Source organism: Onychomys torridus, chromosome 18 (assembly GCF_903995425.1).
Source record: "Onychomys torridus chromosome 18, mOncTor1.1, whole genome shotgun sequence".
In the NCBI taxonomy this organism is placed as follows: domain Eukaryota; kingdom Metazoa; phylum Chordata; class Mammalia; order Rodentia; family Cricetidae; genus Onychomys; species Onychomys torridus.
Genome location: NC_050460.1, coordinates 15,572,478 through 15,596,689, shown reverse-complemented (window position 1 = coordinate 15,596,689; position 24,212 = coordinate 15,572,478). Strand labels below are relative to the sequence as shown.

Sequence of the window (24,212 nt, the reverse complement as noted above, 5' to 3'; positions counted from 1 at the left end):
TGGGAATGGAGGGGAGGGGCTGGGGGAAAGGTGGTGGTGGGGGCGGGAGTGGGGAGTTCAGGGGAACCCATGGCTGATGTGTAAAATTAAAACACAAATATAATAAATTTTAAAAAAGGAAAAAAAAACATATTGCAATGGACTGAGTGAAATTATGTTAGACTGACAGGTTTTCATTTGGAAAGAGGAGTCTAAAGGAGGAAAGTATAGTGAGAGTATTTTGTAATAACTGATGTCTGATGAAACTCCTTTTGAATATGATTTGTATACTTCAAGTATCAAGTTGAAATCTATTCTCCATTTCAAGGTATCATTGGGGTACAAACAATCCAGCTACAGTGTTGGGAGGTGGGCCTTTCAGGAACTGATTAGAACTAGAGAAGATCATCCAGGTGGAATCCCATGATTGAGTACTGGTAGCTTGATAACATAAGTGAAAGAGACTAAAGACTGTACACAGATGCTTTTTCCATAGGTCTTTTTAAGTAATCATATTATTGAGAGGTCAAGGGTACATTTCCCCTGCCATTGTCTAGGGGACACTATGTAGTAGCAGAAATCCTGGACCTCTGGTTTTTATAATCTTTCTGCTGGCTCTTCCTCGATTTCCCCTGAGCCTTAGGTGTAGAGGTTACATTGAAGATATACTGGTTGGGGCAGGGCACCATACAGTGACTTTTTGTCTGCAATGGGACCAGGTTTGGATCTCTGTAACAGTCTACAACTGTTCAAAAAAAAAAAAAAAAAAAAAAAAAAAAACTTCTTTGATGAGAGATGAGAGCTATACTTACCTGTGGGTACAAGGATAAGAATTTTAAAAACAGTTCAATTGTGTTGGTTTAAGAACCTGGCAAGGTAGAGTCTCTTCTGAGGTCTATGATCTTTTCAGTCATGTGTAGTTGGCTACGTTTATGGTACTAGGTGTGAATACCTTCCAATTGAAGAGGCCTTCAATCAAAGGAGGGGCTATGCCACTATTGCACCATTATAGAGCCCTTGCTGGTCCAGGCACTGCTGGGGTTTGTATGCTTATAGCCGGGTAGGACTTTGGATTGCTTTCTTCCCTTGTTAAATGACCCCTTTTGTTTTCTAGCTTTAATATGTTATAAATGTCAAAACTGCACCTAACTTGTGGGTGCAGTGTGCTGTTTCGGTGTGCATGCACATTGTGAAATAATGTTTGTTATTGGTTAGTTTAAATGACATACCATTTCCAGTTACTATGTTAGTGCATGAGCAGACATGCATCTGTGCGATAAAAGCACTTCAGACCTGTACTCTTAGCAAATTATAGATATATAATATAATTTATTATTAATTACAGTTACAGTGCTATACATGAGATTTTTTGTAAATTCTTAAAGTATTATACACAGTGTTGCTTTTAGAAAATTCTTTCCTCTCTTCCTCACTCCTTCATATTCCCTATCAATGGGCATTGAACCATTGTATATTAGAATCAAGTGCTGTATGACTGAGCTACTTCATTCCAGTCCTTTTAAACTTTTTACAATTTTGAATCAAAGTTTTGGAATCTCTTAGTCAAGGTTTCCCTTGAACTTGTGTTCTTTCTGATTTAACCAAAAAAGTACTTGGTAATACAAGCTCAAATTGTTACAAAGACAGAAAATTCTTCTTATAATAGTGTTCAGACTAAAAATTCACCTAGAATAATCCCTTACTTGCATTGCATAAATGTTGACATATTAAAGCCTTTGTTGTTTTTTCATGTTTTTCCCTATTATAGTTTCACCCCTTTGATTTTGCTGATTTTATTGCCCTGGGTATGAAGCACCACTTTGGTCACTAAAATTACTGAAATTTTCTGAAACTTTGATGTAGATTTTTAATTTAAAAAAATGGAAAGATGTAGGCAAAGGATAGGTCTTTCCATGATGCCACATTTATTAGTTTCCTAGGTTACTTTGACAAGCTTGCACAAAAATGAATTCAAAATATCTAGAAAGCATGCAAGAAGGTTTTGTGTCTCCAAGTTTGAAAGAGAAGAACTGTGGAATTGGTTCAGAATAAGAGCTACTCTGGTGGAAGGTTTGGGAATGGCAGGAATAGTGAGCAATGCTACTCTCCAAATAGTTTTATCTGTTACCATTTTCATCTCAGTTCTATTCCTTGTCAGCTAGTCCTCACACTGATTGTTTCTTCTATTCCTCTTCTTCTAATACAGTTGTGTGGGGGTGGGGGGGAATATATTTCAGTGTCAGTGTATGTCTGTAAGTCCTCTGTTCTGACCCCTCAGAACATACTGAGGCTTCATGGAGCCTCAGTAAGATATTGTGAGAAGGTCTGGTTTTTGAAGTGAACTTCCTAAAACACTTTCTTTTTTCAGTCTTGGGAATCAAACTCAGAGCTTCACACATGCTGGCAACTACTCTGCCTTTAAAGAGCAATCCTGCCTCCTCTAATGTCTTTAGATACTGCGATAGGGGAATCTTTGGTTGTAGCATCTGGAGATCCTGACATAGAACTCCTAAAACCTTTGTAACAACCTTAGTGATATGACTGTCTGCCACTGAATCTAGTTCTTAGACAGTAGGGAAGTACTGTGAGCTAGTGAAGGGGTTTGCCGTTCCCTGTCCCTCCTCCCTCCCTCTCTCTCCCTCCTTCCTTTCATTATTATTTTTTAGATTAGTATACAAAGTAAGATTTCAGTGTGGAGTACCATGCATATTTGTTTTCATTGATCTCTTCTTACTCTCCACATGCCTCTCCTGGGGTCCCTCATAGTACCTTTCATCTTCCATGCATTGTGCTATGCTCTTTCACCCCATTGAGTTCTCTCTTAGATGTACTTTTCCTTTCCACACTCCCCTTTCTAGTTTCATTAGCCGCACACCTCACACACATAGATATAAAATTAAAAGCTAACGTAAACACACTATAGAAAAACATGGTATTTGTCTCTCAGGGTTGGGAATTGTTTGCTTGCAATAGTAATTTTTTTCCAGCTTTATCAGTTTCCCCACAAATACCATTATTTTCTTTTCTATATAGCTTAATGATACTCCACTGTGCATTTACACCCATTTTCATTATCCATTCATAAACTGATAGACTTCTAGGCTGGCTTTACCTAGCAAACAGAACACCAATAAACATGTAGATGTACCCATGGTAAGACTTTAAATGCTCAGTGTATTTAGAATGGTACAGATGTACCATAGAGTCCTACTTTTAGATTTTTTAAAAAGAAACATTCATAATGATTTCCATAGTGTCTTCACAAATTTCCAATCCTGCCAGCAGTAACTAAGTTTTTCTATTTACCCAGACTCCTGACCATTTGTTTTCTTGATTATTCCTGACTCAATTATTTTATGTCTTCGACTCTTTTTACCCTTAACCATTGTTTTTGTTGTTAATCTTAAAATGATATTTATCATTAGAATATGTCAAATAGATTTTCTTTAATGCATGTATTTTTCTATATTTTACTCAAGATTTCTTTGTGTTCCCAATATCTAATACAGTCAAATGGTCAATAAATATTTGACAGTATACCAAATGATGAGAAGAGTGGTTTGTAAATCCTCATTATTTGTAGCTCATATTTTACTCATTTGTTTCTTTTGCATCACAGGTATATTCAGAGAAGAACAGAAATGCACATTCCGAGCAATGATCCAGGGCTTCTTCTGCAAGCAGACTGACCACGTAGTACTAATTCTCCATAATGTTGATGTAACTTGGACAGTCCCAACATCATACCCACTTGTATCTGTTACTAATGGCTTTGTTGACACATTTAGCAGGGTGAAGGATAGTACCCTATGCTCTACCACTACCTCTGTGTCTACTTTCTATACCATCATACCTACCAGGCAAATTACCAAAGTTTGCTTTGTGGAGCGAACACCCCCATTATTACACTTTTCTCTACTGGGCAACAGAAGCACCTCCAAGCTCATTTTGGCTGTGTTCTACAATGAGATACAGAGCCCTCGTGTTTTCTTAGGAAAAAAATTGATTCCACCTACTCCAGTAGAGTCAGTGTCTTCATTGTTGAGTGAATCCGCTGGTGCCAACTACTTTGACATCATGAATAATCTCTTGTATATTGTGTTGCAAGGAGGGGAGCCTGTTGAGATACACTCCAGTGTTTCCATTCATTTGGCCTTCACTGTGACATTTTCAGTCCTAGGAAAAGGCTGGGAAAGAGCAATGCTTGAAAGCCTAACACACTTCTTACAGATTGACCCAAACCAAATAAAATTCACTCTGGAAATGCCTGGCACCAAAGAGACCTTAGAGGCCATTGCAAACAGTAGAGGAAAACGAAACCGCAATTGCCCAACTGTGACTTATGATAGCGCTTCTACCAGATTTGGTCAACGCAGACCACTCCTGGCAGAAATGATGTCATATAGGATCACACCATCAACCTCTGTGGAGACTGTCTCAAAGGTGATTGTCATCGAAATTGGTGATCTGCCAAATGTAAGGAGCACTGAATTCATTCCATCTTTCCCAAGTAACAGATTACAGAATTTGGCTTACCAAGTTATCACTGCTCAACAGACTGGAGTCCTGGAAAATGTTCTCGGTGTGACTATCGGGGCCCTACTGGTGACTCAGTCAGAGGGAGTCACAGGTTATAGGTAAGAAATAATTATCAGACTATCTTGATGAAGGGTGACTTCTTGGGCCTATAAAAATCCAAAGCCACATACCTAATTGGAAGCAAATATAATCAACTCATTCATTGACATTTAAAAAATACATTTTAGGTAAAATAGAATTCTATTGATTTCTCCTTCCCTTCATTCTTCCAACCCCTCCCATGTATTTCTCCCTCCAATCCCTCCCACTCTGCTGTCTCAAATTGATAGCGTCTTTTTCTTTAATTTTTTTTTAACTGTTTTGGGATTTGCTCCTCTAATGAAATTATTTTTTTATTTATTTTTCTCCTTTTTAAAATTTATTATATTTGTGTCTTAATTTTACACATCAGCCATGGGTTCCCCTGTCCCCCCTCCCCTCCCACTCCCGCCCCTGGTCAAGAACAGAAAGGGAGAACAAGGAATAACAGACCATGATAAACGAAGACTGCATGAGAACAGGAAGAAGCAAAGTGCTAGAGAGGTCTCCAGAAATCCACAGTGATACATCCACTGTAGACTGCTGGCAATAGTCGAGAGAAAGCCTGATCTGACCTAGTCTGGTGATCAGATGGCCAAACACCCTAACTGTCATGCTGGAACTCTCATCCAATAACTGATGGAAGTGGATGCAGAGATCCTCAGCCAGGCCCCAGCTGGAGCTCCAGGAGTCCAACTGTCGAGAAAGAGGAGGGACTGTAAGAGTGTGAATTGCTGAGACCAAGATTGGAAAAGCACAGGGACAAATAGCTAAATGAATGGAAGCACATGAATTATGAACTAAAGGCTGTGGAGCCCCCAACTGGATCAGGCCCTCTGAATAAGTGAGACAATTGAATAGCTTGATCTGTTTGGGAGGCACCCAGGCTGTGGGACTGGGACCTGTCCTTAGTGCATGAGCTTGCTGTTTTGAACCTTGGGCTTACACAGGGACACTTTGCTCAGCCTGGAAGGAGGGTACTGGACCTGCTTGTACTGAATCCACCATGTTGAAGTTTTCTTTGATTTTTATTGTTTTACACACACACACACACACACACACACACACACACACACGTACATATTTCTACAATATATACATCATATATACATATATATATGTATGAAATATATAAACATAGCATGTTGAGTCCATTTTTGCTGTTCGTTTATATATAATTTTAGGGACTGACCACATAAATTGCATAACCAGTAAGAAGGTTCATCCCTGAGAGGGGGTAATTAACATTTTACATGGAGTAATTATCCTAGTGTTAATATTATATTTTGTATAGTAATATGGGTGTCAATGGTGCTGATGCATTTTGATTTTGCTTAATTTTTGCTCTTAGCATAACTTCATTTAGGCTTCACTGAGTTCTTATAGATTTATATGTATACCTAGAGATCAAAGCGGTAGCCTGTTGCTTTATCTTCTTCACTGTTCCAAAATACTGAATATTGCAGTGTGTGGTCATCTTTTAGTACGAGAGAAGACAATGAGTAGAGGTAGTCAAGGGTCCAATGGGAAAATCCGGCAGAGTGGAGCACATTGGGTGCAAAACACATATTTGTGGGCCAAGTCGTCCTATCCTGTAGATATGAGATGGCTTCAGTCCAAAGGTAACCTCCATCACTCATCATCAGTCATAACATGCTGTCTTCACTTCTGACTCAGAGTTTTCCTATCTAATAAAAAAACAAGAAACACGAATAATATGGTATTGATTTTCTGTTGGAAATTGTTATATACTCCATCTCTTTGTTTCACTGATATCTTAAGAGAGATTTTCTACATGTAAGACAAAAAAAAAAAAAAAAGTAAATCATGGGAAGATAAAGAAAAGCATACTTGATGATAATGTCTGCTGAGTGAGAAACAGCATGCCCCATTGAATTGACAAGTACTAGCAAGGTTCCTTGTGCCTCTAAATATTGTGCACAGTATGGTAAACTGCCTCGAAGCCATACACAGGCCCCAAGGCCTGCTTGGTGTCTTTCAGCTCTTACCAATATCAGTTAGGACCTCTACTGAACTCCCCAGAGAGCCATCAGCACACTAATGAATTGACTTTGAGATAACAGAGATGAGTCTGAGGATGAGTTCTTTTCAGAGAGGAAAGCACTAATGAAGTCCTCTGGAAGGTCACTTCTGTTATGTACAGGAGTTGCAGGCATTTCAACAAATGAGGCCATCTTGGAAACTTGTATTTCCAGATGATCACTACTTATTTTTAAGAAACTAGAACTTTAGAATATGAGGGGAAATGAGATTGCTATCTACTTTTTGGGTCAATTTCCCCCCTTTCCCCCTTATCCTCCTGTTAGGAAATCTGGATTTAAATTTCCTCTGCCTGCATAGGACAGTAGCATGAACTTGCTCAATTTTCAGACTTTTGTTGGCATATGCACTCATTTTGCTGTCTATTTGTCTATTTTCTTTACTTTATTTTTCCCCACTATTTTACCCAGTTTTATGCTTTACATAGTTTCAGTAGAATTTTTGGTGGGAAGAGATGAACATATTCCACATTTCCTTTTTAAGCTAGAAGTTCCCCATTGGGGCTGTGTTTCCATATGTTGTCTTCAGGAATCCCGGCAGAACATTTAGTACAGCCTGCCTTACTTTCACTAGAAACTTGACCTTCACTCTAGAATGTCTCTCATTTTTCCTTCTTGGCTCTTTACTCCTTTTCATACTGGAATATGAACTTCATACTCATATGTAGTTTTGTACCTGTGCAGATTGATGTCAGATACAATTGATGTCTTCCTAGATTGTTCACTACTTCATATACTGAGCCAGGGTGTATATATTCAGGTACATACATACATGCATATAGTATCAGTAAATAATAAAATTAAATTTGGCTATCTCTCTTACAGAAGCTTAGCTGTCAAAATAACCTAAATAATCTGTAGTTGGCAGAATTTCTATGATGTCCCCTCAAAGATGCACCTCTGTAACCTCCTGGCCCTATGAATGATAAAGGAATAGTTTTAAGATTTTGCTGTGTTCTGTGGCACATTTGACCTTAAAATGGGAAGAATATCCTGCATTATTATAGTTGGCTTAGTCAACACCTGAGTCTTAGACAAGCAGAATTTTTCCTGCCATAGGAAAACAAAAACAAAAACAAAGAAGAAACAGCAGTTCCAGGTGTAAGAACGACTTACTGTGTCAATGTTGTGAAGGCAGAAGAGGGCCCGTCACAATGAGTTAAGAAACCGTGGAGATGACTCAGTGAGTAAAGTACTTGCCCCATGAGCATGAGGAGCTGAGTTCAGTTCTATAGCACCCGTGGCGCCAACACTCTAGTTCAGCTGGTAGAATGTTTGCTTATTGTGCATTAATCCTTGAGTTACATACCCATTTCCACATCACTCTGTGTGTTAGCACACAGTTACAGTAATAGCGCTTGTGTGGAGGAGGGTGAAGATCAGAAATTCATCGTTATGCTTTTGTACATAATGAATCTGAGGTTATCCTCGGCTAAAAAGAAAGGAAATAAATACAAATTTTCCATTGACTTTGAATATCTGGTCTTATTAAATGGGAAATAACAGGACACTCACAATTCATTCACAACTCGCAGTCAAAGTTTTACTGATCATTCATCATTTTCATCAGTGAGATTATAATTTATTTCAGAGTCCTGTGTCTGTAAATAAAATTGCTTTAGGGTCTATTGTTCTCATACTAAATGATCTGAGACCAATGCATATTTGATTGTTGTTCTGGGGCTTATATGCTTTCTGTGTTTTTTCCTTGTGAATAAGTTGCTGTGTATACTCTGTGACTAGTGCTGATATCCCTGCATCCAGCAGATCTCTGTCCTCATGCACAATAGACTTCAGTTCCAAAATTTAGTCCAAATTAGTTTAAACATGCATTAAAATGTAGTGAGTGATAAATAAGATACCTCATGAAAATTCACATTTCAATAGTTTTTATTCCCAAACATTATTTGGACAGCTATCATGTCCAACATATTTATCAGTTTAAACAATGTATATATGCATATCAATATATTTTATTATATAACCACTGAAAATCTAGAGACTTTTTAGTAAATGAATATTTAAAACAATATTTTTCTCTACTACTTAGTGAAAATATATTATGTTACACCCCAAGCACGTGTACATATAAACAAAGTTAAATTGGTTTAGTATTCAGTAGGTTTTATACATACCTGTGTGTGTGTGTGTGTGTGTGTGTGTGTGTGTGTGTGTGTGTGTGTGTGTTTGTATGTGTTCCTAGGAGTAAAGGGCGAAAGGGAGAGTTGGTTAGGAGAAAGGAGAAGTTGAAATGATATAAATACAGTATATTTATGTAAGAAATCCTCAAAAAAATTCAATAAAAACTTGATATAGCAAAAAATGAATTAATTCAACATGAACCTGCCTATTGCTGTTATTCTTTTTTGTAATAAAACAAGTATACTTTTATCTGTATAATATTTACGAGGTAAAGTTTTAGTTTACTTTTATATTCCCAAGAGGTCCTAGTCAGCTATTATTCACACAAGAGATCATTGAGCAAGATATCTTTCATAGACATGTTATCAGAAGCTTTCTTATCTCTGTGAACACAAGATCACACAGAGATAACGCAAGGGTGTAAAGGTTTGTTGTGTCTCAAGCTCTAAGGGCAGTCAATGTACAAATGGGTGGAGCAAGGTAGAGCATGGAAGCATCATCACAAGATGGTAAGGAAGGAAACAGCAATAGAAACAAGTGCAGGTGCTGTGAGTGCTGTCTCCTTTTCCCATTGGGTTCTGTCCAGGTCATCAGCTGCTAGCAAGGTACCACCCACACTCAGGTTTTTGTGTTTCCTCCTGAATTTATCCTCACAGCCACACCAAGAAATTTGTCTCACCACCTCCTGCATAATTCTCAGTCCAGTCAAATTGAAGGTGAAGATCAACTATCACAATACCTATTTAGCTTCTTTACTCTGATAGTCCTATGTAACCTTCTGTAGGAGGCCTTGCAGAGAGATGGTCAGTTCAGTTCATCAGGACCAAGTAGCTGGTGTTGGTTCAAATTCTGGAGGCTGACCCTGACTAGTTTATTTTAGGTATATTTAAGCATAGCACAGTGAGTGAAAACTTACTTGATGATAATTAACTCAATCCCACGTGCACAACAATGTATACATAAATCTCTTTGAGGAACAAAGTAAGCTAAATGGAGATCAGAAGTGAATACATGGAAACTCTTTGTGAAGTCAATAAATATAGGTTCTACAGATTGCCTGAGAAAAACAAATTTACAGTAAGTGTCTGGGGATAATTGGGCACTAGAAAGTTTCTAGCCCCACAGACAGAGCGAAGGTCATCAGACTATTAAACACACCTGCCCCCAGCCTTCTGAGTGGACAACAGGCAAAGCATCCCTTCTCCTGCAGGAACAATCCTGTGTGCTTAACACTCCAGGTTCCTCTAGTACTTGTCTACCAGCCCAAAATATCTCCATGCCCACAACCTTCACTACTGTGTATTAATTTCTTCGACTAAAGAGGCCTTGAGCAGTTTTTGTTTCCTTCTAGCCAAACTTTTATCACTACCATAACTCCACATAAATAAAAAAATTGAATATTTGTATAGAGTCTTAATAGTTTTTTTGTGTTCTTTCACATAATTTTAACTCATAATTTTATTCATGCTAGATTTATCATGAAATAATATCTCAAATAACTTATCAATTAAAGTGTTTTAGATACATTTCTAGAATGTTTGCATTTTATTGAAATTGTTGAAAGATATATCATGTTTACTCTTGGCATAGTGCTATTTTAAATGGATAATTTCAGGCCATTAAGAGTTTAGCCATAAATAGTTTAGCGCAGAAGTAAGCTCACTATGTGGACAGTGCACCTGAAGTTGAAATTGGCCAGGCCAATCTGGGTAGTAGCCTTCCTGAGGCAATTCATGGCCTAAGTGCAGAGAAAGGGTGTGATGGGTACTGAGGTGATAAAGTGTCGTGATAAGATGGAGTAGGGGCTTGTGATGTATTAGACTTGAAATTGTTGGACCATGCCATCAGTAGGAGATCATATGAAGAGCAACTGCTAAGGGATCTGCCTGAGTTTAATAGGGATCATGAGGATCATTAAATGTGAATAAAATGGTTTGTATCAATTCAGAAAGATATCTAGGAAAACCATTCTTGTCGTCCAGAGGTATGAAAGAGTCTTCTCCAGGGGTAGAGTCATAGTGTTGTATTTATCTTTGCATATCTCACATTGCCTCAAGCAATTTTTGTACATTTTAGGAGGTCTAATATTGATTATAAACTGGAATTGACTGGAAAACTTACTTTTTTCTTCCAGGCTACAAAAATCACCTATTCCCTTTTTTCAGATCTCTTCTGTGGTACATATAAAATGTATTACTTTTCTAGTCCATTGACAACAAGAGAAACCATAGGCACTCAGGATACCTTGGAAATCTAATGAAAACACGGGGATTTCTTTATGTTTTTGTTTAGTAGAAACCTTGTAGACAACCTTGGAGAGGCGAAGAGGAAGTACCAGAAATTCCCCACACTACACTCACCCATCACAGTAGGTCTTGTTGACAAACAGTATCTCACTAGGATTTACTCCTTTCCATTTGCTGTGTTTGCCATAGTCTTGTCTTCTAGGAGGTGAGCATGTCACCTCTGCCAGATTTAGAAGCACATGTTGGAAAGAATGGTGGTGGTCTCTGAGCTGGGAAGTTTCTGCACCGTCATGATCTTTCTCCTTCAGCCTACACTTAAGTGTTGCAGGGGAAAATGTATTTCACATACTTGACTGAGTTTTGCAAGCTGTTAAATAGTGGTTGAAACTAGAGGAGATGGAGGGAACGTTCCTCCCCTGTTTTTTAAAGTTTGGCTGTAGGTCCTTTTGCCTGCAGGCTACAGTCACATTAGCAGTTGGAAATTGGATAACGACAGCACAATGACAAATCCAGGTTGCTTGCAATAAGTTGCTAATCCCTTTGCTTTAATATTGGAGCACCGTGTAATGATGTTTGGACATCACTCCAGTTTACTGACGACCCCACTGGGGCCAGCAATAGAACCTTACAACTGTCTAACAAGGCGTCAGGTGACTCCGGTCGTCACAGCAACGGACACTGGAATCTAATCTTCCCTCCATCCCTTCTAGCACCCAATAACGCCTAGATTATATAAGCGGCCCATCATTGCTTGGTAACTTGAATCAATTAACGTTAATTCGCACAATGCTATGATGTATTGTGATCACTTTCATTCCAGGGAAGGGGGAGAAATTGCTATAAGTCACCTAAAATGAGGTTGTCTGTGCTACTGAGGTATTAATTGGGTGTCCATATTAAATGCAAAAGGAGCCCCATCACGAACGGAAAGTGGATGAGTGACTCTCCTGGCTGCTATTGACCTATCAGGAGAAGACGGTGCCCTTTTCCTTTGCTTTTATCTATTACAGGTTTCCCCATTGCGTGTCAAGTTGATGTATTATAAAAAATTCATTTGGTGACCTTTCACCCCCTTAGCAGATTAAACAATTTCACTTCAATGGCATCATTAACAGGACCCTGCATTTAATGATGATTTCTCTAAAAGGCCACGGAGATTCGATTTTAAGCTAACAGATTTATTGCACTATTATAACATATCGTAAAAAACTGTACCACCTACGGTCAGGTTTTAGGATAGAAACCGCTTCAGAGTTTATGTGGAGCTTAAAGTGGTATTACCGTGGGATATGCCGCAGCTGCCAGTCTCTGACCTCCAGTGAGATGCTGTTTACACTTAATAAGAGGTGTTTGCTCACAATAAACTTTAAAGTGTGTCAGGGACAGGCCTTTCTGTAAGCGTTCAAGCCAACCTAGGGTGTCCAGATACCAAGGTACGTATGTTAGAGTCTTTAACAGGTTTTTCAGTTTCCTTAACCCATGATGTTTGCTTGTACCCATCTTTTATCGGAAAACATTTAAGGATGAGGTTACTAGAGGAATAAGACTTAGTAACAATGTTAAATGTTTCCAATAACTGCACCCAACCAAAAAAAAAAAAAAAGAATGACATATATGTTAAGAAACAACACTAATGTACATTGTTTCTTTTTTTTTTTTAAACAAAGAAAGGAGACTCAGCTATCCAGGCTAAGCAAACTTATAAAAAGATGATTGGGCACAGAGCTTCCTGGGAGAGATTTCAGTAGCCAGGACCTTAGCTTGGTGGAAAATCCATGTTCCTAGGACCACATACTCCCACTCTCCTTGTACCATTCTGTGGTTCATAGGGCACAAGGAAATTGCTTTCTGTGGAAACTTCATATATTTTGGCCCATTATAATCATTCTTCCATTATTTCTTCTTTCAGGACTAATGTCCACCTCTGACTGTCATTCACTGCCTCTAATAAGTAAACCATACTTTATTCTTCCTTACTCCCACAAGGAGAGAGTAGAAGACAGAAAATAGCTTAAGTGACTCACAAATATTTAATTGAGGCTATGGCTGAAAATACAATAAAAACTTTATGAGACCAGAACTAACAACTCTAAATGCAGCTCATCAAATCGCACTGCATACTGGAGCAGAATGTGTGGTATATTATCTACAAATTTCCATTTAGCTTGTGAAACATGTCTATGATGTGTAATGCATAAGTTAAAAGACATGGTAAGTTACTAATGTTCTCATAAGCTACATCTTTCAGCAAACCAAAACACTGAGTCAAAGTTGCTTTGAGGTATCATGTGTTATAGAACTATTTTATGCTAGGTCTCACCAGCAATTAGCATGTTTGGACAATGTGAGAGGTAGTATAGGTCACTGACAGTATAGTTAAGTGGCAAAAATAGTTATGGTTTTCAAGACATGTGCTATGTCATTCTTTTTTAACCACTCACCCTTCAAACCTAAGTAAATGTCCCTAACTCAGTTTTGTTTTAAAGCTATAATAAGTTTATACAGAGAAAGCTAATAGTATGTGGTATAAAGTGTCACTAAATACCCACTACCACCATTATTGGCACCATATGATACTAAGGACTACAATTAATGTGTAGATATGGGACCTATTTAATGAAAGTACATTTGGAGAGTATAAATACATAATGGTGGTGTGGTGGAGTTAGGGCCATCTCTTCCTAGGTTTGTTCAGTGGCATCTTGGTATTTTGGACTCAGCCATGGTAGCAAAGTATTTGTACCATAGACACTGGAGCACAGTACAAATTAGGGTATATCCCAGGAGAGCTGGTTCAGCAGCTTATAGCTGAGCATAACCTTGCCTTATAAAGATTTCAGTGTCATCATATTTTTCACTGATGTTTTTTGGGGGCCTAACCTTTTTACATACTGATGAAAATTACAAGTTCATACTCTTCACTTCCCAATTGCTTTACCCTCATTTTTTAAGCGTGGATAATCCATAATATGTTGGATGCACAAATTGTGGCTAAAGATAGAATTATTCACTACACGGTACATTTGTGGTGTTTGTGGATATACAGGCAACTTCAAATATTCTCACCAGTCAAACTCTTCTGTGGAAAATAGAAGTGATCTTTGTAATCCTATGGGTATATTGGTCTCATTCATCTTTGTTTTTTCTAGAAATGCAAGTAGTTTAAGAGCTGGGAACTTCATATATACCCGGCCCTCCGTACTTTCCATGCTGGTGCAGCCTTCAGATGGGGAAGTGGGAGTAGATCTGCCGGTTCAGCCACAGCTGGTCTTCCTGGATGAGAAGGTAGAACATCAGATCTGGCCATTTTTCCACAGAATATGCTTTATGTTGAAACATTCCTATTCTACATTTGCAGAGCGACTACCATGTGAAATTGGTAACATGTAGAAATTCTCACTATGATGGTCATTCCTTTTTTTTTTCTTAATTGAAAATAGATTCTTGTCTCATACCATACATCTTGCCCACAGTTTCCCCTCCCTCCACTTCTCCTGGCTCACACCTACCTCCCCTCTCCCCCAGATCCACTTCCATTAGGTTCCCTCTAAAGAGAAGAGCAGACCTCCAAGAGACAACAGCCAAATAGGACAAAACAAGATACAATAAGACAAGGAAAAGGCCCATTCTGAGGTTGGACAAGGCAACCCTGTTTGGGGGAGCAGACAAATAATCAGAGACACAGTTGCTTCCCCTGTTAGGACTTCCATAAAATCAGCAAGCTAACACCATAACATATACACAGAAGACCTAAGTGAAGACCCATGCAGGCCAGGTGCTTCCTGTTTCAGTCTCTGTGAGCCCATGTGAGCTCCCCTTATTTGATTCAGTGGGCTATGTTCTCCTGATTTCCTCCATTCCCTCTGACTTCTACAGTTTTTCTTCCCCCTATTCTGAGGGGTTCCCCAATATCTGATGAGAGGGACCTGATGGAAACCTTGAACTTAAACTCTCTCTCTCTCCATATAATATCTGGTTGTGGGTCTCTGCACTCACTCCCATCTGCTACCAAAGGAAGCCTCTCTGATGATGACTGAACAAGGCACAGATCTCCTTGGGTAAAAGAGACTAGAACATAAGGGTGAGGGCTCCAGGCTGATGCCAACTCGATGTTGGTTGTTCTTGCACGTCACACTGTGTCTTCTTGCATTTTCTACGAAGGTTTGAGATTTACCAAAGGCAAACACAGACCTCTGATGCTTTTCCTTCCCATGCTCATTCTTGAAGTAGGTCACTCTTGTGTTTGCTGAAATCCCACCTTCAGACTCTATGGCCTTGGTTCTACTTTATGTTATTTTCTTTTGAGGGTGTGGAAGATTGAGCTCAGAGCAGTCCCTATGCTAGGCAAGTGCTCTGCCACTGAGGATCTCCCTAGCCTTTTCTTCTTACCAGCCTCCTTAGGATACCTGTGATGAGCTTCTATTTTGTAACTCAGTTTCAGTTTTACTTCTTCTATGCACTGCTTTAAAATTGCATACAATAAGTTCCATGGTCTCCTTTCAATAAGTCAATTTTGATTGAACATGAGAAGGGACGCATTCATCATTTCCTTCCTTCTCCGAAGTACATGTGTGCTTAATAACATTTATGTGTGAACACTCCTCATTTTTTTTTTAGAGAACATAAAAAATTATGTTCTAAATCCAGTTTTTTCTCTCTCTCTCTTTCTTCTCTTATTGCCAGAACCAAAGAGTGGAGTCTTTGGGTCTCCCCTCAGAGCCTTGGATTGTTTCAGCTTCCCTGGAAGGGGCATCGGATTTGATGCTAAAAGGTAGGTGCCAGTGACGGTCAGGTATCTGTTACTGCTTTGCACAACAAAAATTCATATTGACTTAGATGTTTGCTTATGACAAAACATCTGAAGCTGGTGATTTCATAGAGAAAAGGGGATTATGTGGTTCATACAGAGTTACCAGGGCCTGGTGACCTTTTTGCTAACAGAATGCCACAGATGCCAGGGGGTTTTACAAGTAAAGGATATGGAATGCGCATACACACACACACACACACACACACACACACACACACACTATACATACATATATAATTATTTATGTTTGGCTCTTGTAATCAGTCCATCATATTCAATCATGGAGGCTCCATTTGATGACCTTATCAATTTCAAATCACATTTCCTTTACTTCTACTGAATATGTGATTCATGTAATTTTCTATGTGAAAATTCTTACTTTGGGGGAAACTTGACAGAATATGAACAGGAATACCAAAGTTGCCCCCAGGAAAGCACATATTAAATTTCAACACATGAACTCTTAGGGAACATCCTCCAACCCTGTCCAAACCATTGCAGCCCCGTTAGGAATTCACGGCAAACACAGACATGCCCAATGAGTTCTCTGAGTGCTTTTCATTCTCTGTCAACAGTGCCAAATGTGTATGAAAAGAAATACTAGGCTAGCAATAAATATTACAGCCTCACTTTTTGGCTGAGTCTCAAGTCCTAGGTTCTATATGGTCTACTCAAGTGCTCCTGTGGTATATACTTTTGCCCAGGGATTCATTTGTCTGGTATCTGTGGCTTCTATAGGGGGATGGAAATACATAGTACCCTCAGTGTTAGGAAGAATAAATGCAGTAAATGTGCAAACATCCGACCCAGGGCCAACCTTCCCAGTGAGGTTTGCCTCTGTTGTTTTCATGCCCATCTTACTCTCTTGTTCAATTCTGGCAGCAAGGCCAGCTCCATCTAATTTCATTGGGGTTTGTATATATCAAAATGAAAATATAAGTAATTTAATATGAAGGGTTTTTAGTATTAGAAAAAAAAGAGACCTGGGATTATGTATTCTGTAGGAAATACCCAAATTTTATATTTGTCCATGAACCAAGGAGAAATAAACATGCACATCATGATTTTTATGTACAAAGCAGTTTTTGTGTTTTAAATTATGACCATCTGACTTGTCAAATAAAGACTTTCTTGCAATATAACCAACTCAGTGGGATAAAAATGTTGTTTATGGGTGTATCCCAGTGGTCTGTGACAAACTGGGAGTTCAGAACCTCTAAGTATTAGCTCTGATGTCAATACTTGTCTTTGTTTGGGGGCTACAAAAATATATATTGTGATTTTAGAATAATTCCAACATCATGACTTTATATTTAAATTCTAAACTGTGATCTACACACACTATATTAAAAAGAATATATCATACAGACAGAACAAGGACAAAGATGCCCATTAACTAAGAGAAGCCAGGAGAGAAGGTGAAATATCAGGGAGGTGGGTGGATCCAGATATCAGTGGATTCTAGAATTGGAGGTCAGGAGTCTGGCCTGTTCCTTCAGGGAGATGCACAGCTACTGGGAGATCTTTAATCAGGCGGTGGTGCTGAGCTCTGACATCTGTGTTAGACAACCTCTCTGGCATATAGTTGGTGAGACATAAGAATGGATACTGTATCAGCTGGACAGAAAGTGGAGATCTAAAGCGTGTTGGCTCAAACTGCCTTTTAGAAGTACAATCAAGTGGTATATGGTAAATAAAAGAAACAAGAAATAAAGGGTGACTGTGAGGTCTGACGTTACTGCAGTGATTGGAGTTTGGTGCTACTCATTGAGATGAGAGAGAGCAGAGGGGAAACAAAAGAAGGTAAGTGCCTGAATGCCAAATAAGACAGAGGGTGGGGAAGGCAGGGCAGAAGAGAGACTTCTTTAGAAGTGGCTTACATTTTAGAGCAAAGGAGAAAGAGAGTTTAGGGTTACAATTGTTATGGTTTGTGTGACAAAGGGCTCCTACTTCTTTATACCACCTTGGACTACTCCAATTAATTAGTCCTTGTTATTTCAAATAGTTGTCAATTCCATGTTTTTTTGCAGTGGAAAAGGTCTTCAAACCCTGCACAAGACCCATGGATTCTCTGATGATAGGTAGGACTGTCTTTTTCAATGGGCATGTAGCTCAGTGGTAAAGTTGAGCAGGTAAGCAGTACTGGGTTCAGTCCCCAGCAAAGGAAGAAAAAAATATAAGATAAAAGAAGCCCAGTCCTATATGGTCACAGTCCCATGATTCAGTTCTAATGCTGCTACCCTGAGGTGAAGAGAAGTTCACTTTAATGTGATCTGATACAAGCAAGAATATGCTGGCTCTGTGGAAGTTTCTAAAGCTACCCCCGATACTTGAGTGGGCCAGAGATTTTTTTTAACACTAAAAAGTCCATTTTTTTTCCTAAGCAATTTCAGTGAAAAAAATTGATAAAATGTTCCCCAAAATATACTCAGTGGTTTCGAAAAAGCAAAAAACCAAATAAAAGAACAAGAAGCCAGGTGAGTAGGGAGGAGGAAGAGGGTCTGAGAGAAGTGAGGAAGTGAAGGTGAGTATGAACAAAATATATAGTATGGAATTTTCAAATATTTAATAAAATATTTTTAAAATATTCCCTAAATTAAACCCATTAAAATAATTTTAATATAGGTATATTAGTTACTCTTGTTCTCATAACAAAATCCCTGATAGAAGCAACCCAAGGGAAATAGGCTTATTTGGGTTCACAGTTTAAGAAGGGAGACAGTTCAACACAGTGGGAAGCTATGGTAGTGTGAATGTGAGGCAGCTGGTGGCATCAGCAGGAAGCAAAGAGTGATGGATACTGGGACTTCACTTGCTTTCTTCTTTGTATTTATCCTGGGGTTCCAGGGCCAGAGGTTGGTACATTCAGGATGGGTCTTCCTGCCTCAGCTAAGTTTCTCTGAAAACATGATTACAGAAACACCCAGAGGTGGGTCTCCATAGTAATGACAAATTCGGTCAAGTTGACAATCAAAACTAACCAATACAGTACTTCATAAAATGATATTTTTAGAAAGTCTATACCTGCAATCACCAACCTCACAAAAGTCTACCTAAAAGAATAGAGCTGATGAATTTTTATTGTCTGTTGAATTTGTATTACTGAATTATTTTTATCAAGACCAGATAATCAAGTTTCTGAACCAAGAGTCTATATTGCTGCTTTTACATCAGAGAGATTTTTCTAAACAGTATCTTAGTTGTTGCTGAAAAATAATATTTTCAATATATGCATGTTAAGGACATATCTATGAGTAATGGTAAAAAAACAAAACAAGATTAAAACTGACCTGTATTATGTATGAACATTTATTTCTACCATGATATTTCTAAGGCAGAAGCAAGGAATCTTGTGAATTTTTATAGTCTATTCTTTCTAGTAATATGGTTTACAACACTGCCCTTTTATGCCTTTACTGTTGTCATGAAAATATAGAATATAATGATACCTCAGTAACATTGAAAGCTGGTCTGTAGTAGTGAATCACAGTCAATTTTAAATTACTATGTTATATTAAAATTTTTTGTTCTTATTTTTATTTTATAATATTTAATTTAATTTTTTCTTTCCTTTTACATACCAACCCCTGTTCCCCTCCCTCCTCTTTTCCACTCCCCCCCACCTATACCTATACTACCCCCATCCCCTCCTCATAGAGTGTAAGGCCTCCCTTGGGTAGTCAATACAGGCTGTCACACCAAGATAGGGTCCAAACTAGCTCCTCTCCACTGCATCAAGGTTGAGGAAGGCATCATTCCATAGGGAATGAGTATACTTAGAAATATTTAGAAGGTTGTTTGGTAACATGAACATTTAGCAAAATAACAATAGTAAGTTCCCCCATAGTGCCTATGACCTCCACGATCATGGGCTTTTGAACAGGTTTGTACCAGGCATAAATTCTTTCACGTGGAACAGACTTTAATTGGTAGGTTATACTCTTTATGGTCATGCCACTATTGAACCAGTGACTACATCTTGCTGGGCAGGTCAGTATTGTAGCATGGGGGACTAGGATTGGATAAGACTATTGGTATCTGCTTCTGTGTAGCAGGGGTCTCCAAAAGAACACAGGCTATTTCTATTGCTCTTAGTTACTCAATGTAAGTAAATGATAAGACTCCTCAGCTAAAGACAATACATAGTTTGGTTGGATGACATAGAAAAATCAATTTTAAATCAACCAGGAAGTTTCTCTCTAATGGCTAATTTCCAATAATGCCATATGGTGCTTTGTTGTACATTGTCATAACTAGTCATATATCCCTATCCTTAACACAATTTAAAGATATTTCTTTAACAAATTGTCATCTCACATTTTTCATATACTTCATGGGCTAGCCTAGGTTGTTTCTGTTGACCTTGGATTAGCTGTACTTTATTTTCTACATACATGGAAATAACTTCTTTACCAGGTTGAACATCAGCCTATCTGTATAATTGCTCATTTCCTTGATGAGGATATTTCTTGCTACCTATACGTCTGGAATGCATCACATACTTCCATAGATATGTAAAATGCTTAAATGTATGTGAAAAGTCAGTTGTCAATTCTGTCTGTTCTTTCAGCTACATTTATTTTTGCTTTAAGGCTATTCTTATAATATGATTTAAAATACCCATCTTTCATGTGGATTTTTTTCACTTTTTGTTCCTTGTCCCTAAATAAAGCAAATGATATTCATTCAGGACTCCAACTGATGAATTCTCATTTACAGAGGTTTCATAATTTTTTTTATAATTTAATGTCAGAGCCCAAGATGTTCTAGCATCCCCATGTCATTTCATTTATACCTCTTGTTTTCTGTAAGAGTGTACATCATCAACTCCAGAGAGCAGGACTTCTTGAAAACACTTAAGGAAGCAATCCACACTGCGGGATTACATGTTCCATAGCTTTAAAGTCTCAGTATGTAACACTTTTTTTCTTATTAGAGCTATATTTTTTCTCACTATCTCCTTTCAAGTTGTCCTTCAATTATTTGGCCTTCAATATCTTATTCAGAAGCCTGATCTTTTCAGGCTACCTACAAAATATATTTTTTAAACTTATTTTTTCCTTAATGTATATAGATGTTTTGCATGCATGTATATCTGTGTAACACTAGTGTGGCTGGTGTCTGCAGGCTGTAGAGAGTGTTGGATCCCCTGGAAGTGGACTGATAGACTATTGTGGGATAACATATGAGGGCTGGGAATTGAACCTGGAAGAATAGCCAGTTCTCTTAACCACTTAACTCCAGCCTTCACAGAGTGTGTTTTTTGTCAAAATTTCCACTACCTTTGTGCTCCCATTAGTACCTCCACTCTCTGTATTTTGATAGGTCCAAGAAATTGCTTGCATTTTGTGAGAATCTACTCATAGTTATGTTAGACATAAAGCCTCTTTTTTTTTTTTTAACTTTTTACTTTGATAGAGTTGACATGTCTATTGTCACCACAGTCTTTGCTCTGGGTCACTTCTTTAACCCAAACATGAAAGTCTGAAACTCAGGTTTAAAATATCAGAGAAAAAGTTCAAGGTTCCTTGTGGCATTTTTTTTTTCTGGAACAAACCTCATATTGGTGAAATCAAATTAATAGGCAATTCAGGGCTGGCCAATGCAAAATTTAAACATTTAAACCTGTATCAAGACAGAGTTGTGAAGTTCCTGTGCGGGTACTGCTGCTCTGACCATTGTTCAATGCCATGTTGTTGTTGGTATTTCAGTATAGATAATACTTAGGGTATACAGAAAATCAGCTTCCAGTCAGAAATAATGATACCCAGATTTTTTCATATTCAGTATCATCTACAAAAGATAACCTCACATGGCACATAACTAGTAGAACTTACCTGTCTCTACCTTCTCCAGAACTTGCTCATATCTAGTTTTTAAATTATATTTCATTCTGTATTAATTCTTTATCCTCTTTCTAATGCTTCACTCTGTTCTTGTACTGCACTACTTATCAGCCACACCCTGTTCATACCTTGTATCTTGCCATACTCACGGCCTTGGTCATCCTCAACAAGTTCTGCAGTACTATACATGCTTTATAGACTCTATGCTTCATGCACTTGCAAAAATTCTTCCAAATCATCCTTCTTTTCTTTACTTTCATTTTTTTATTATTATTATGTGTTTTAATTTTATATATCAGCCATGGGTTTCCCTGTCCTCCACCCTCCTGCCCCTACCCCAACCTTCCCTCCAGCCCCTCCCCTCCATTCCCATGTCCTCCAGGACCAAGACGCCCCTGAGGACTCATTTAAACATGGTGGATTCAGTACAGGCAGGTCCAGTACCCTCCTTCCAGGCTGAGCATGTGTCCCTGTGTAAGCCCAAGGTTCCAAACAGCCAGCTCATGAACTAAGGACAGGTCTCGGTCCCACAGCCTGGGAGCCTCCCAAACAGATCAAGCTATTCAATTGTCTCACTTATCCAGAGGGCCTGATCTAGCTGGGGGCTCCACAGCCATTGGTTCATAATTCATGTGCTTCCATTCGAGTGGCTATTTGTCCCTGTGCTTTTTGCAATCTTGGATTCAACAATTCTCGCTCTTGCAGTCCCTCCTCCTTCTCGACAGTTGGACACCTGGAGCTCCACCTGGGGCCTGGCTGAGGATCTCTGCATCCACTTCCATCAGTTATTGGATGAGAGTTCCAGGACGACTGCTAGGGTGTTTAGTCATCTGATCACCAGACTAGGTCAGATTAGGCCCTCCCTCGACCATTGCCAGCAGTCTACAGAGGATATATATCATTGTGGATTTCTGGGGACCTCTCGAGCACTCTGCCTATTCCTGTTCTCATGTGGTCTTCATTTATCATGGTCTGTTGTTCCTCATTCTCCCTTTCTGTTCTTGATCCAGCTGGGATCTCCTGCTCCCCTAAGCTTTCTTTCCCTCAAATTTTGCCCTTCATTACTCCCACTGTCGTCTAGGTTGTTCATGTAGATCTCATCCATTTCTCTGTCATTGGGTGATCCCTCGGTCTTTCCTAGGATCCCATTTTCTAGGGATGATCTCACTAACTAGCTTAAAATAATATTGTGGTTAGGAAATGTGAATGAAGCAGGGGAAAGTTTGTCACTTTGTTTTACTAAATACTAAGCCATGCTCAATCCAACTAGTCTACATGGATTGATATTACCACTATTGCCTGTTTGAGGATATCCAATAGATTGGTAGAGAGAAGTACTAATTTTGTGTGCATGTGTATGATGAAACAAGATAACAATTAAATATTTTTATGTTTATATAATGCACACACACACACACACACACACACACACACACACACACACCCCTTTGCTGTGGGATGTTTTGTATGCCAAATGTATTGCTCTGATTGGTTAGTAATAACACACTGATTGGCCAGTAGCCAGGCAGGAAGTATAGACGGGACAAGGAGAGAGGAGAATTCGCGGAAGGGGAAGACTGAGGTGGAGAGACCTGCCAGCTGCTGCCATGACAAGTGAGATGTAAGGTACCTGTAAACCACAAGCCACGTGGCAACTTATAGATTAATAGAAATGGGTTAATTTAAGATAGAAGAAGTAGATAACAAGAAGCCTGAGCCATTAGGCCAAACAGTTTAAATAATATAAGTGTTGGACTCCCGGGGCTTGGTAGGGCCCAGAGAAAACTCTCCAGCTACACACCTTCATTTCCTATTATTGAAATATTTCTCCTTAACTTCATAAAGAATGAAAACTGAGCCAGACGGTGGGGGTGCATGCCTTTAATCCCAGCACTTGGAAGGCAGAGGCAAGTGGATCTCTTTGAGTTTAAGGCCAGCCTGGGCTACAGAGTGAGTTCCAGGAAAGGCACCAAAGCTACACAGAGAAACCCTGTCTTGAAAAACCAACAAACCAACCAAACAAACAAAAAACAAAAACAAAACAAAACAAAACAAAGAATGAAAACTGGAACCATTTGGAATGGATTTACTAACTTGCTCCAAGTAATTCTCAGAGAAAAAGAATATAATCACAAAAATATTCTCTTTGTGTAGTCTAAATATTTTATTCTGCATTTAATGGTCTTTGTTTTCTGTTCTTAGTCCCTGCTCAATGAAAACCATTATTGCCACAAAACAGTGGATTCATATACAAAGGCAATTAATTTAAGGTGCCTCTCTAGATCCTCTGAAACTCAATTATGGGTTACAATTGCAGAAAAAAATAATCTATCTATATATATTTAAAAATAATTTCCCAGCATTACTGATATATTAGTTTGCTAGCATGTATATGAAGTAGTGAGTTGGTGGTGAAAGATGCGTGGAGTGCAGAGGGATTTTAGAAACCATATACTCTGTAGAAACACACCTTGGTGAGATTTCATGGTGGCTATATAACCCAGTTTCAGTG

General features: G+C 38.6%; 1 protein-coding gene across 1 annotated transcript in view; it reads left to right on the top strand.

The window, feature by feature from the left end:
* Pkhd1 (PKHD1 ciliary IPT domain containing fibrocystin/polyductin) overlaps positions 1–24,212 on the top strand; it is a 458,933-nt gene that overhangs the window by 413,147 nt on the left and 21,574 nt on the right. Inside the window, exons 60-62 of the mRNA XM_036168402.1 lie at positions 3,599–4,616; positions 14,194–14,329; positions 15,728–15,815. Coding sequence (XP_036024295.1) covers positions 3,599–4,616; positions 14,194–14,329; positions 15,728–15,815 — 1,242 coding nt within the window. The remainder of the gene's footprint in view (positions 1–3,598; positions 4,617–14,193; positions 14,330–15,727; positions 15,816–24,212) is intronic.